A 12,756-nucleotide genomic window follows, 5' to 3' on the forward strand; every position below is an offset into this window, starting at 1 on the left:
AACAAAAAAACCCAAAGTAGCCATCTCATTGCCTGCTTTGTAGATTGAGCTGGTACAGAGAAGGTGACCGTGGAAAAGTTGTCACCAGGACAATGTGAAACAGGGCTCGGATGTTTCTGCTTAAGTGAATAATTGTCTGTTGCATGGTTCCGTGATTGAGGCCTTGAGGAAAGAAGCCTCAGAGGCTGGAGATGGGGAGCAGAGGAGACAGATGAAGGACATGCTTGAGTGGAGGAGACTGTGAGATTAGAATGAACCAAGAGTTGGAAGCTGAGTCTGTGGGAGGGAATGAGGCAAGGGGAAATTGAGGGAAAAGGTGCAGGTGATAGAGAAGGCTCTGAATAAGACAAAAATAGATTTTAATGTGGGCTGGAAGGAGTTCCAGGAGTCTGTGGAGGAGTCTGGAGATTGGCCTGGTTTGGCAAAAATGATAGGTGGCAAAGAAAAGACCTCTGTTTTTTAAGACCATCAAAATAGTTACCTGGAATTTTTTAAAAACAAACCTTGTTACTATAGAGGATATCAAACAGAGGTATGCTTTTGGGTGCTTACAGTGTGCTGAGCAGTGTAATAAATGCTTGGAAGAGTATGATAAAATAGGGTATGTAGACATGATCCCTACCCACAAGGATTTTAGAGACTAGATGGGGAGACCGACATTAAAATAGATTGCAAATGGATATGGACCTAAGTGCTATGGGGGTGGGTTGAAAAGGTGCTTAAAATTGTACAGACCCAAGTGCATAGGCAACAGAGAGGGTGAATGGGGGAAGTGAAGCTTTAGTCAGGAAAGGCCTTTTGGAGAAGTGATTTGGGGAGAAGTTGGTGTGCCAAGAGCTCTATAAGCTCCGGGGTAAATACAAGATAAATTAAAGCAGGGTCCCTGTCCAACGAGGGACTCACAATCCAAGTGGGGGAGGATAGCCTGACAGAACAAGCAACAGTGAATTACAAGCAATAAGAGTGTATGAAATATTCATTATTCCAATTGAAGAACACTGAAATAAGCTAAGATAGTATGGGGGGGAGGGGTGTGTGTGTGTGTGTGTGTGTGTGTGTGTGTGTGTGTGTGTGTGTGTGTGTGTGTGTGTGTGTGTGTGTGTGTGTGTGCGCGTGCAAGGGAAGGGGAGATTTTTTAGATTCTTTGCCCCTCCTGGCAACAAAGGCCCACTGTGCTACAAGTTGGCAAAGCAAGCTTCCCTTCTGCAGTGGTCACTGATAAGTGGGGAGGCTGGTCACACTTTAATGAAGTCTGTCCCGTCTTCCCTTTCACTGTATGAACTCCTTGAGAGCAGTCAGTCAATCATATTTATTGAGCGCATACTGTGTGCAGAGCACTGTATTAAGTGCTGGGGAGAATACAATACAACAGTAAACAGATAAATTTCCTGCCCCACAGTGGGCTTCATCTAGAGGGGGAGAGTCTGAAGAAGGAGTCCTAGAGGGGGAGAGAGGAGAAAGTACATGCTTTCTATTCCTTCGTAACACCCCAAAGGAACTGCCTTTGCCTCTCACTCTTTTCTCCCAGTGTCTGTCTGTCTGTCTGTCTGTCTGTCTGTCTGTCTGTCTGTCTGTCTCTCTCTCTCTCTCTCTCTCTCTCTCTCTCTCTCTCTCACACACACACACACACACACACACACACACACACATCGTTGAAGAAAAGACAGTTTCATATATCTTCTCACTTTTTATTTTTAATGGAGCAGTTGTTTTGGTGTTGTATTCTGTGACATCTGGAAGGATTTTTTTTGTTTGTGTTATTTGACTTGCTGTCACCGTGCTCAAATAGAAGTGAATGATTGGCCTCTGGAGTGAAGCATTAATTCACATCATTCTTCCCCTTCTAAAAGTAGGTGCAACTGTGTACATTTGGTGATCAGTATATATCTTAATTTGAGCCGGCCAGATCTTTCCTGAATTACCAGGGTTTTAAAATACCTATGCCTCTGTAATTTGCATTTTTGAAATGCCATCCTGGGACTTTTCAGTGCCTGTGAAGACTTGAAAAATATTTATCCAAAAATCAAACTTTGTTGTCTATAGCGGGGGCTGTTTAGGGGTAGCCCAGTGTTTAAAAAAATGTCCAAACAGAGTAAATGGCACTGTCATGATTGCGTAGCTTCCAATTATTCCACTCATACTCATGGAAATGATTCATGGCCCCCAAATCTCTTCCAGAAGAGTTGTTGCCACTAATCATCATTAAAACAAAGACATGATTTCCATAATGAGCCGTTGTTTTTTATTCATCTTGACAAATGTGAGAGACATCTTGTTGTTAATAAAGGGGTGACAAGTTTCTTGGTGCTCTGCCTGGGAAAAGTGACTGAAGAGTCGGGTTTATGGAGAGTGTGAGATAAGCTAGAAGTGATCTTTAGTCTATGAGGAGGAAGGCATATGACTCACCTGGAGGGTGAGATTAAAAAATGAAACAAGGAGCAATTGTTCACTGGATTTTAATGGCACCTCTCCTCTGGAGAGCCCAGCATACTCATCATCTATGCTCTGCCTTTCATGGTGGGTGACTCTAACATGATAATTAATCTTCAAGACATTCCTGTGAAGTTGGGAAAGAAAAAAAAATGTTGTGCCCATTTTTCAGGAGAAAGATTTTCTTTCTTTATATTACAAAAATCAACCATTTAAAACAAGCTTGTAATAAAATTCATTCATTTAGAAAGCTTTTAACATTCCAGTACCATTCCTTCTTTCTTTCATCCTTTCACGATACCTTCCATTGCTTTTTCCATGACCTCAAGTCTGCTCCCATGGTTCCCTCTGAAAACCCTCTAGTTTTGACTCCCTCAAACAAAAGAATACTCACCAGAATCTTCTGTTGTGAAGTGGATGATTAACATTCTAAAATTGTCATAAAATTTTTGCTTGTATGTCAGGTACCCCAATTTCAGATCAATTAGTGGCATTTATCAAGTGCTTACTACATGCAGAGTACTGTACTAAGGGCTTAGGAGAATATCAATCATTGGTATTTATTGAGCGCTTGCAAATTGCAGACTGAACTGAGTGTTTGGGAAAGAAGAATGCAACAGAATTAGCGGACATATTCCCTGCCCATAACCAGTTTACAGTCTAGAGGAGGAGAGAGATGTTAATATAAATAACTTCTATATCATATGTAATTCAAAGATATGCACAGAAGTGCTGTGGGGTTGAAGGTGAGGCAAATATTAATTTTCCATAGATCACAGATCCTGTAGTCCCTTTGCCCATGGTCTACAAAAATCCTTTGCCACCTGAAATTCCGGCAGCAGGTGTTTTTGTGTTTCCATTCCTGTGCATCCCTCCCCTGGGCATGTTTTATCAATGCTTCCCACCTTCCTATTGGATCGCACCCTCAAATTTCCAAACTTTGTTATCCAAACAGTGTTTCTTGGTGTCCCTTTTAGGCTCAATGCATTTAGGTTTGGGAAAGTCTCTTTAGTTTCTTTCTTCAGCCACCCTTTCCATTTCCTGTGCTGGCACTGAATCTCAAGCTGCTTCTTGTTCAGTAAAGTTTTCTCCTTGAGGACTTTTAAATATTTAAGTGCTTACTATGGGCCAAGCAGTGTATGAAACGCTGGGGTAGCCAGATGATAATGAGATCACTAACAGTCCCTGTCCCACATGGGGCTTGCCGACATTTAATCCCCATTTTGCAGATAAGGGAACTGAGGCACAGAGAAGTTAAGTGACTTGCCCAAGATCACACAAGAGCTAAGTGGGAGAGCTGGCATTTGAACCCAGGTCTCCTGGATCTCAGGCCCATGCTCTTTCTACTTGACCATGCTGCTTCTGTGTCTGCCCTTAATAAGCCTCTCTTCCTTTTTTTAAGGGTGACTTTTCTGCTATGGCGTTTTGAGCTCCCTCTTGCCCCAATCCTTCATTTTTGCTCTGCTGAACCCTCCCACCATCTTTTCAGCTATGAGTGCTGCACTCTAAAGCTCTCTTGCCCTCTTACACACATTAAAAGGTTGAAAATTCCATTTTTATAGTATTTAAGTGCTTATTATGTGACTGGCACTATACCAGAGTACATACAAGCTGTATGATTGATTGAATGAATGAATGAATGAACTTAATGCAGTTCTGTACATACATTCTGTATTCAACAAATACCATTGGTTGTTGGTCTGCCAGGGCCCCAGTGGCAGGTTGAATTCCACCCAGGGATTTGGCAACTTTAAAAACTTGAGCCCCGGTAGAATGAGGAGCAGGGAACTAACACTTTCCTTACTGATATATTGTGTCTTTGGTGGCAAAATGTCTAGTATTAAGAAAGAATAGACCTACTAGCCTATCTGTAACTATTGCGTAGGCATGCTACTTTAGCCAAAAAAGGGCATTCTTTCAAGTTATGACATGCAAATCTGTCTGTAATTCTTTAACATCTGCCTCCCCGACTAGATTTTAAGCTCCTTGAGAACAGAGAAAGTGGCTACCGACTCTATTGTAGTGCATTCTCCCAGATGCTTAGTATAGTTCTCTGCACACAGTAAATGCTCAAACACCATTGATTGCTTGATTGAAATGCTATTGATTCGTTGTTTTATATAACTGACCTTTTGATATACAGTTGTACCTCATCCAATCTAATCAACTTTCTCCCTCCCCATATTTCCTTGGTCCCCTTGTGCTCTTCTTCCCATCCACAGCTTTTGCCCTTCACAGTATTTTATTTTTTAACTTGAGTTTTAAACTCATGGCAGCCACTGGATTCTCTTGCCACTTCTCCTTCCCCAGCTTCCAGGTCTGCTCCTCATCCCTGCCTGTAGAGACAGAGTTGAACTCAGGAGAGATTTGGTGGGGTAGTCTCCTCCCAGGTCTGTCTCCCCCATCCCCCTGGCTTTGGCTGGGGCATGGTTGCCAAGCTGTGAGCCCATAAAGAGGAAGTTAGAGCAGCAGGGAAGGCAGTTGCTACTGAGGTTCAAATTAAAGTGTGAAAAAAGAAAAAAATTCACTGGTGAGTATAAAAGACATGGTGAAGGTATCGCCAGAGAGACAGGAAGGTGGGGAGGGAAGAGATAGAGTAGGGCTAGGGTTTGGCAGAGATATGCCAAAACAGCAAGTAAGACAGACTTTATTCTTGGGGAGGTTGCATTGCGAGAAGGCGGTACCTTGGATATGTCTGGATATTGTTTTCCTCACACTACAATTGCACAAGTGTGTGGTATTATTTCACTAATGTTGGATTCTGTTCATTGTTCTGTCAACTCTTGGTTCTCTGTGGTTTGGGGCAACCAAGAGAGTCTGTTATATTGTTTTATGGACTGTCCCAAGTGCTTAATACAGTGTTCTGCACATTCAATTGACTGACTGACTGGATAATTAAAAGCCACCAAGAATTCAGAAGCCGTATTTCAAGCAATAGAGGAGGCCCTCCTTCCCAGCATGACTTTTAGTCAGGGCTGGAGCACCAACAGTGTCAGTCTTTTCCTGCCCTTCCGGGGTACTCCTTCCAGAAGAGGAGCTGATAAATCCTGAAATGACCCAAAGATAAAGCCACAGGAGGAAGAGAAGGTCAGGAAGAGAAGATGTGACTAGATAATCATACCCACATTATTGGAGGCTGAACTCTATAGCCAGTGAGTAACAGAGTACACCCCTGAAGTCCCCCTGGGGTGTGGAAATCTGAACTAGTGTGATCTTCATTTTTTGTAGCTGAGAAGCTAAACTACTGTATTGCAAATGATTTGCATTAATTTCCCATGACATGAGAGAGACTAAAGGGGAAAAAAAGCCATGCTCAGCACTTTCGTTTAGAATAACAAGTTGTACACTCCAGCTGGCTCATTTGACGCATTCTTCTGAAGAGGAAAAAGGCATGAGAAAGAGTGCTTGCCAGAATGGATTTGCTGGTAGAAATATTGAATGATATTGACCCCAGAATATTCCCTTTGCCAACCTGATTCTGTACCAGAGCAGAAAGAGCACATACATTTTATGTCCATTTTTTTTGTTTTGTTTTGTTTTCATGGTACTTGTTAAGTGCTTACTATATGCCAGGAACTGTACTAAGTGCTAGGGGTAGAGACAAAATAATTGGGTTGGATGGACAGAGTCTCTATCCCACACAGGACTCACAGTCTAAATCCCCATTTTGTAGATGAGGTAACTGAGGCAAAGAGAATTTAAGTGACGAGCCCCAAGGTCATTCAGCTTTCTTTCTAATCTTTTTTTTGCTAATCTGTTGTTCTCATCTTTCCCCTAAGGATCTCATGAATCCCCATATCCAATACCTTCTAGAGTCCCACAATGTACCCATTTCCTCACATGTCCCTTAATTCGCTCAAGTTGTTAATCTTTGTCAGAGGAAGAAATTGAAGATAATGGCACAGTTTGATGTTTCCTGTCAATCCCCTCTTTTCCTCTGCAGATTTATAAATTGGTTGTTCAATTGACATTTCTAACAGTGCATTGAAACTGAATTGGGGGATTTAGAATTCCTGAAGTTTCCCCCATCCTCTGCCAATTGTCAGTTGTGAGACTTTGGGTGAGTCACTTAACTTCTCTGTGCTTCAGTTACGTCATCTGTAAAATATTAAGACTATTTTAAGACTGTGAGCCCCCCATGGGACAACCTGACCACCTTGTAACCTCCCCAGCACTTCAACAGTGCACATAGTAAGCACTTAATAAATGCCATCATTATTATTTTTTAAAGTCTGTAACCATGCACTCTGCATATGCACACTGGTTGAAAGGTCAAGAAAAGATATCTGATTACAGGCCTGTCCTCTTTCAGGGTCTCCAACCGTAGCTGGGAGCATGGTCTGTACAGACGCAAGAGCTGGATTCCTTCTCTTGTTTTGAACTTGCTGCCTCACTCCAGTATTCTTTCCCCAAATCAGAAGTGTGGCTGAGGAAAGAGAAAGGAGCAGGAGAAAGGAATGGAATAGTTTTTGGCCAAGTGTTTTTTTTTTTTCTGGTGCCTTTTTACATTTGCGTCTGTCTTGTGTATTTTAAAATGGAAGGTTTTTGTGGGCATGGCCCATATCTCTCATAGTGTTGCAAGCATCACCGGGCACACAAAAGTAGCCTAATTCATGTTAAACGGTAACATGCATGTACCTGGTGCTCGCCAGTTGCTGATAACACATCACCAGTTCTGTCGCGGAGGGGAGCGTTAATTCCAAAGACTCCCCCTCACTCTCTTCACCTAACCTCTACCTTTTAGCACTTCCTCACCCTGGAGAGGGCAAAGTGTTGAGTATGTTGGACAGGTGATGGCAAAGTGAACTTCATTTCTGGCTTGTGCTCCATTTTTAACTGATTAATCCATATTGGCTGCCTGAAACTCCTGGTAGATATAGCAGTACCCTAAGAAGTAAAGCATCTGAGCTTTGAGTTTGGCACAAGAATAACCTTTATTACTGCATTTCCTGGAATGTCCCAGAAATGAGCTGGAATTGAAACCTTTGGCTGAGGTGGCAGTACGCTGATCCTGCCACTTATCTTTGTGTCATATATAGGATGAAGCTTTTCCTCCACTCTTACCTTCCTTTCTCCCTTGTCCCCGGTACCTCCCCCTCAAATGCCAAAATAATGCCTTGTTCTTCCTGAGCAGTTTCCATAGTGCAGTGCTCCAAGTGCACACACCGAGCACTAAATATATGTTGTTGAGCGAGTGAGTGACTTTTCCCCCAGGAACCCTTCAAGGCAGCTCAATTCACCCACATTTCAAGATAATTGAAATGACTTTGTTATTTGATAGCGTGGGCCTAGGCTTTTATCTGCAACCTACCCTCCCACTCTTCAGTTCTGCAAAGTCAAAGCTTCTTCATTCTTTTTGGTCATTCAGAGCTCAAAAAGGCATCCACAAATGAGAGGGGAAAACATCCCTCTGGGGGCTGTTCAGGCAAATCAAGTCTGAAGCCTTGATGGTTGGCAAGGCTGACTGAGTCTGTGGGGCGTGCTGACGGGGGAAGGGAAATGGGCAGCTACTTTGCTATTCAAATTGGACTTTTTGAAGGGGAAATATATTCTATATTGTACTCTCTCAAATGCTTAGTACAGTTCTCTGCACACAGTAGTCGTTCAATAAATGATCGATTGATTTATTGAAAAATCCATTGTGGTACAGCAGCAGACACCAGGAGCAACATTAGTGAAAAAGATCCATCAATCGTATTGAGTGTGTACTGTGTGCAGAGCAATGTACTAAGTGTTTTGGAAGGTACAGTATAACAGAGATGGTAGACCAGATATGTCTGGTAATGGAAGTAGGAATAGCAATAATTTCCTGAACAGAGCAGTGACTACAGCTTGTACTTCAAGGATCCTGGGCTTCCCTAGAGCAAGTGACTAAGACCTCAGAACCACTGATAGGAACAGTCATATCTGTTTTATTGCCGATGAGAAAACCAAGGCATAGATATAACAAGTAACTTTCCTGGGGTTTACTAATAATGAATATACTACAATTTGTTAAGTGCTTACAATGAACCAGGCACTGTACTAAGTGCTGGAATGGATTCAAGCAAATGAGGTTGGACACAGTCCCTGTCCCACATGGGGTTCACAGTCTTAATCCCCATTTTACAGATGAGGGACCTGAGGCCAGAGAAGTTGTGAGCTGCCCAAATTCACACAGAAGTGGCAGAGTCGGGATTAGAACCAAGGTCCTGATTCCCAGTCCCATGCTCTATCCACTAGGCCTGATGCTAGTGTCAAAGGAATTGTCTCATTGGCATTGTTTGGTCCTTAAGGTTGCCTGTTTTTTTTTTTTTGGTGTTGTTATTGTCTTTTAACAGTGTTAGACAATCTAGAGCTAGATCTTGGCTCAAAGTCATTTTGCTGTTAGCTTGTGTGCCGTTTTTCTGAATTTGCTACAAGCCATTTTCATTAGTCAGAAGGGTCCTGGGCTATTTTCCAAGGATACCCCTTCATCCCTTGCAGTCCTGACACAGATAAGTGCTCTGCCTCTTGAACTTTTTTCCTCTTCTGCAACTTTTTAGGACCATAAAATGTCAGATGTTAGATTCAGACACACTTTTTAAGTGTCTAGTATAAAGGCAGTATCCCTAGCTCCTCATCCTGCTTTTGTTCATTTCCCTTAGTTGCTGCTGCATTTCTAAGTACAGTACTTCCCAATCCATCAAAGGATGCAGCATTTAATCATGGAAAGATATTCCCACTCTTGATTCCAGGAGATGAAAAGTTTAAGCTCCAAGTGTCAAGATTGACTAAGCCTGGGAAATTCCAGATGGTATTCCTTGTCACATTTACATTTCGTTCAATAAGAATCTCAGTTTATCTCCATATCCTATTAAAGGGATCTCTGCAATTGAATTTCTGCATTGTTCTATTTTTCCTTACTTGATTTTTGTACCTTTGCTTTTGGCTTTTAAATTTCAAATTCCTTTTACTCTTCTATGTTTTGAAAAGGCAAATGGAATTTCCTCATTGGACTCTTTGGGTTTTTCCTCTCTCCTTTATTGTTAAAGTAGGAGGACTGCCTATCCCTTTTTTAAAAACAGCCTTATTCATTTGGTGTACAGGACAAATGGCTCCTTTGACTTCAGGTCATTTAACACAGGGACCATGTCTACTTCCTTTATAACTCCCCCAGCACCTAGTTAAGCACTCCGCGCTCAATAGACACTCAGTAAATGCAGTTAACTGAGAAACCTTGTCTTGTAAGTCATTTTCCAGAGAAATGGCTGATTCCAGTCCCCAATCCTTTAAGTGAGAAGTGTGTATTTTTGCTACTTGTGCATTCTCAGGGCCAAATGTAATATGTCACTACATAATCCAATTATTTTGTGTTTGTTACAGTCTCCCAGGCTTCCCAGCATTGTTCTTACCTTTGACATGGAGATCTAATTTTAAACCAGTGGCCCAATTTTCCACTCTTCTAAGCTCATACTTTCGATGGAGGGGTGAAGGGGTGGAGGTGATGAATAAAGAGATTGTACAGCAAATTCTTCCCAAGGTGGATTGGTTGGGTGCTGCCTTGTAAGAGGCAGTCAGATGCTATTTACCTCTGCTAATCTTAGGTTGAATGCTAAGCTAGTGCTGGTTTTATAAAGAAAACCCCAAATTTCTTTGGTGGTTCAAGAGTACAAAGTAGTTTTGCAGTTACAGGGTGTTGCCTGAAATGCCTGAAGTCTTTGAGGGCTTGAACTTTAACTGCAAGTGGCTAATCTGAATATTTGTCATTGTCTGTGCAGAGATGAAAAGAACCAGTCCATCATTGTGAGTGGGGAGTCTGGAGCTGGGAAGACTGTGTCAGCCAAATACGCCATGCGCTACTTTGCCACAGTTGGAGGCTCTGCCAGTGAAACCAACATTGAAGAGAAAGTCCTCGCATCCAGTCCTATCATGGAGGTAGAGATTGCCCTCAATGTCCTGCTGTGTTTTCCCTTATAGGAAGCACATCCGTGCAGTTTTAGTGGTTGATCTCCGGAATACTTGGAATCTATTCTTAAACCATTCAGATTTTCAAATTGTTTCACCTGTGTTAATCTACTTGGCAACTTTAGGTCCATATAATTTGTCTTCTGTGTGCCTGTGAAGCACTCAATAAGGGCTCATTGTTGATGCTGTGGAAGGGAGACCATAATGTCCTTAATGATGATGATAAGGAAAGTTTAATCCAAACAATCTCATTATTAAGTTTGTCCTCTTGCTTCTCTTTCCTAGCTACTGATTTCTTCCCCACCCCACCAACCTCACATCCTTTCTTCAGGTTTCAAACTCACATCTTCTCTCCCCTTTCCCTCTCTATTTATGCTGCTTTTTTACTTCAGAGGTATTGTTGGCTTTTTAGTGTGGATTAAAATGCTAGCATATTCTAAGCACTGCAAATACTGAAAGTACCAGGGAGCAGAGGAATATCTATAAGTGTTCAGGTGGTGAAAAGGACTGTACATTGAAGTCTTGGTCTTTTTAGCCATATTTGCACCCGTGGTTAGGATATTGCAGATATTAGTGGAATCTTCAAAACCAAACAAGATTGATCGCAGGCTCTTTTGCTCATATGCATGCACTCTGTTTCTGTCTCTTTCTCTCCCCTTTCACTCCTCTCTCTTACTCCTTTTATGAGTCTCTCTAGCTTGCTCATCAGTGTTACAGGTTTTCGGCACTTCCATATTCTCTTCACTCTGAACATTTTATGGATGTTCTATTCTCAGTATTATTGAAATAGTCTACCCCCAGTCATATATGGAAACTGCCTTTGCTTTACAGGCACAAAGCACTAGTCCTGGTCCCAAATAGGCATTTCAGCTTATGGAATTGATGCCTCTATGTTATAATCTTTTGAGTGACAAATACTCTGTCAACCTCCTTCTGTATTGATTGGACCATAAAATTCACTTCTTCAGGAAAACATATTCGAAAGTCCCTGTATGTTACTGTCTCAGTGGACACAGCCAAGCCACTTAGACTGTTGCCTTATAAATGAAACTGTTATTAGGTAGTGGTCCAGAGGCAGTGACCACTCTGGGTAAAAGGCAAAAGGAACTCGTAACTTGGCACAACAAAAAAGATGGAGCCAGAATATCCAGGCTTTGAAGAGAAAAGAAAAATGGAGAAGGCATGTTTTTCTAATTTTTTGTCATTTTAAACGAGACTGTAGGATATTGTCTGATGCATCTTATAGTGATCTAGGACACTAGGAGAAATACCAAGTTTTTGTTTAGATTAGACAAGAAGCTGTATTTTACCTTCTCCCTTTCTTCTCCCTTTTCCTTTCTTCTTCTATAATTGTCTCTGTCTCTGTCTCTGTCTCTGTCTCTCTCTCTCTCTCTCTCTCTCTCTCTGTTTCTCTCCTCTTTTCCTCCTGTCATCTCTCCCCTCCTTTTCTCTAGACCAGTCAATTTTTCTGTTTGGCTGTTTCTTCCTGGCTCTGTTTACCTTTCTTTTTATTCATCACTATCTCCAGTCTCTAATCCCTCTCTCTGTACCTCTCCTCATATCCTCCTCTCATTCTTCCAATTTTCACCTGGTCTGTCCAGCAGAGATATGGCATTAGAGTCCTTTATGTCTGGAATTTTTATTTCAAGTGCTTGGCCACTCTCCACCTCAGTTCTGATGCTAACTTTTATGGCTTGGAAGTGGGGCTTCAGTATACAGGGAACTGGGAAATGATTGTATTGGCTCGGGAGGGAGGGAGGGAGTCTGGGGACCCTGGGAGAAAAGCTTTGTTTGTAGCATGGCATGGTGGATAGAGCACAGGCCTGGGAGTCTGAAGGTCATGGGTTCTAATCCCAGTCTGCCACTTGACTGCTGTGTGACCTAGGGCAAGTCACTTCGCTTCTTTGTGGCTAAGTTACCTCATCTGTAAAATGGGGGTTGAGTCTGTGAGCCCCATGTGTGAGCCCATCCGCCAAGCTAGCTCTCTTCCTCCCTTCAAGGCCCTACTGAGAGCTCACCTCCTCCAGGAGGCCTTCCCAGACTGAGCCCCTTCCTTCCTCTCCCCCTTGTGCCCCTCTCCATCCCCCCATCTTACCTCCTTCCCTTCCCCACAGCACCTGTATATATGTATATATGTTTGTACATATTTATTACTCTATTTATTTTACTACATATCTATTCTATTTATTTTATTTTGTTAGTATGTTTGGTTTTGTTCTCCGTCTCCCCCTTTTAGACTGTGAGCCCACTGTTGGGTAGGGACTGTCTCTATATGTTGCCAACTTGTACTTCCCAAGCGCTTAGTACAGTGCTCTGCACACAGTAAGCACTCAATAAATATGATTGATTGATTGATTGACAAGGACTGTGTCCAGCCCGATTTGCTTCTATCCATCTGAG

General features: G+C 42.2%; 1 protein-coding gene across 1 annotated transcript in view; it reads left to right on the top strand.

The window, feature by feature from the left end:
- Positions 1-12,756, top strand: part of MYO5B (myosin VB) — a 382,924-nt gene that overhangs the window by 170,096 nt on the left and 200,072 nt on the right. Inside the window, exon 5 of the mRNA XM_038743484.1 lies at positions 10,170-10,326. Within this exon, the coding sequence (XP_038599412.1) occupies positions 10,170-10,326 (157 nt within the window). The remainder of the gene's footprint in view (positions 1-10,169; positions 10,327-12,756) is intronic.

This window comes from Tachyglossus aculeatus, chromosome 3 (assembly GCF_015852505.1).
Source record: "Tachyglossus aculeatus isolate mTacAcu1 chromosome 3, mTacAcu1.pri, whole genome shotgun sequence".
NCBI classification, from domain to species: domain Eukaryota; kingdom Metazoa; phylum Chordata; class Mammalia; order Monotremata; family Tachyglossidae; genus Tachyglossus; species Tachyglossus aculeatus.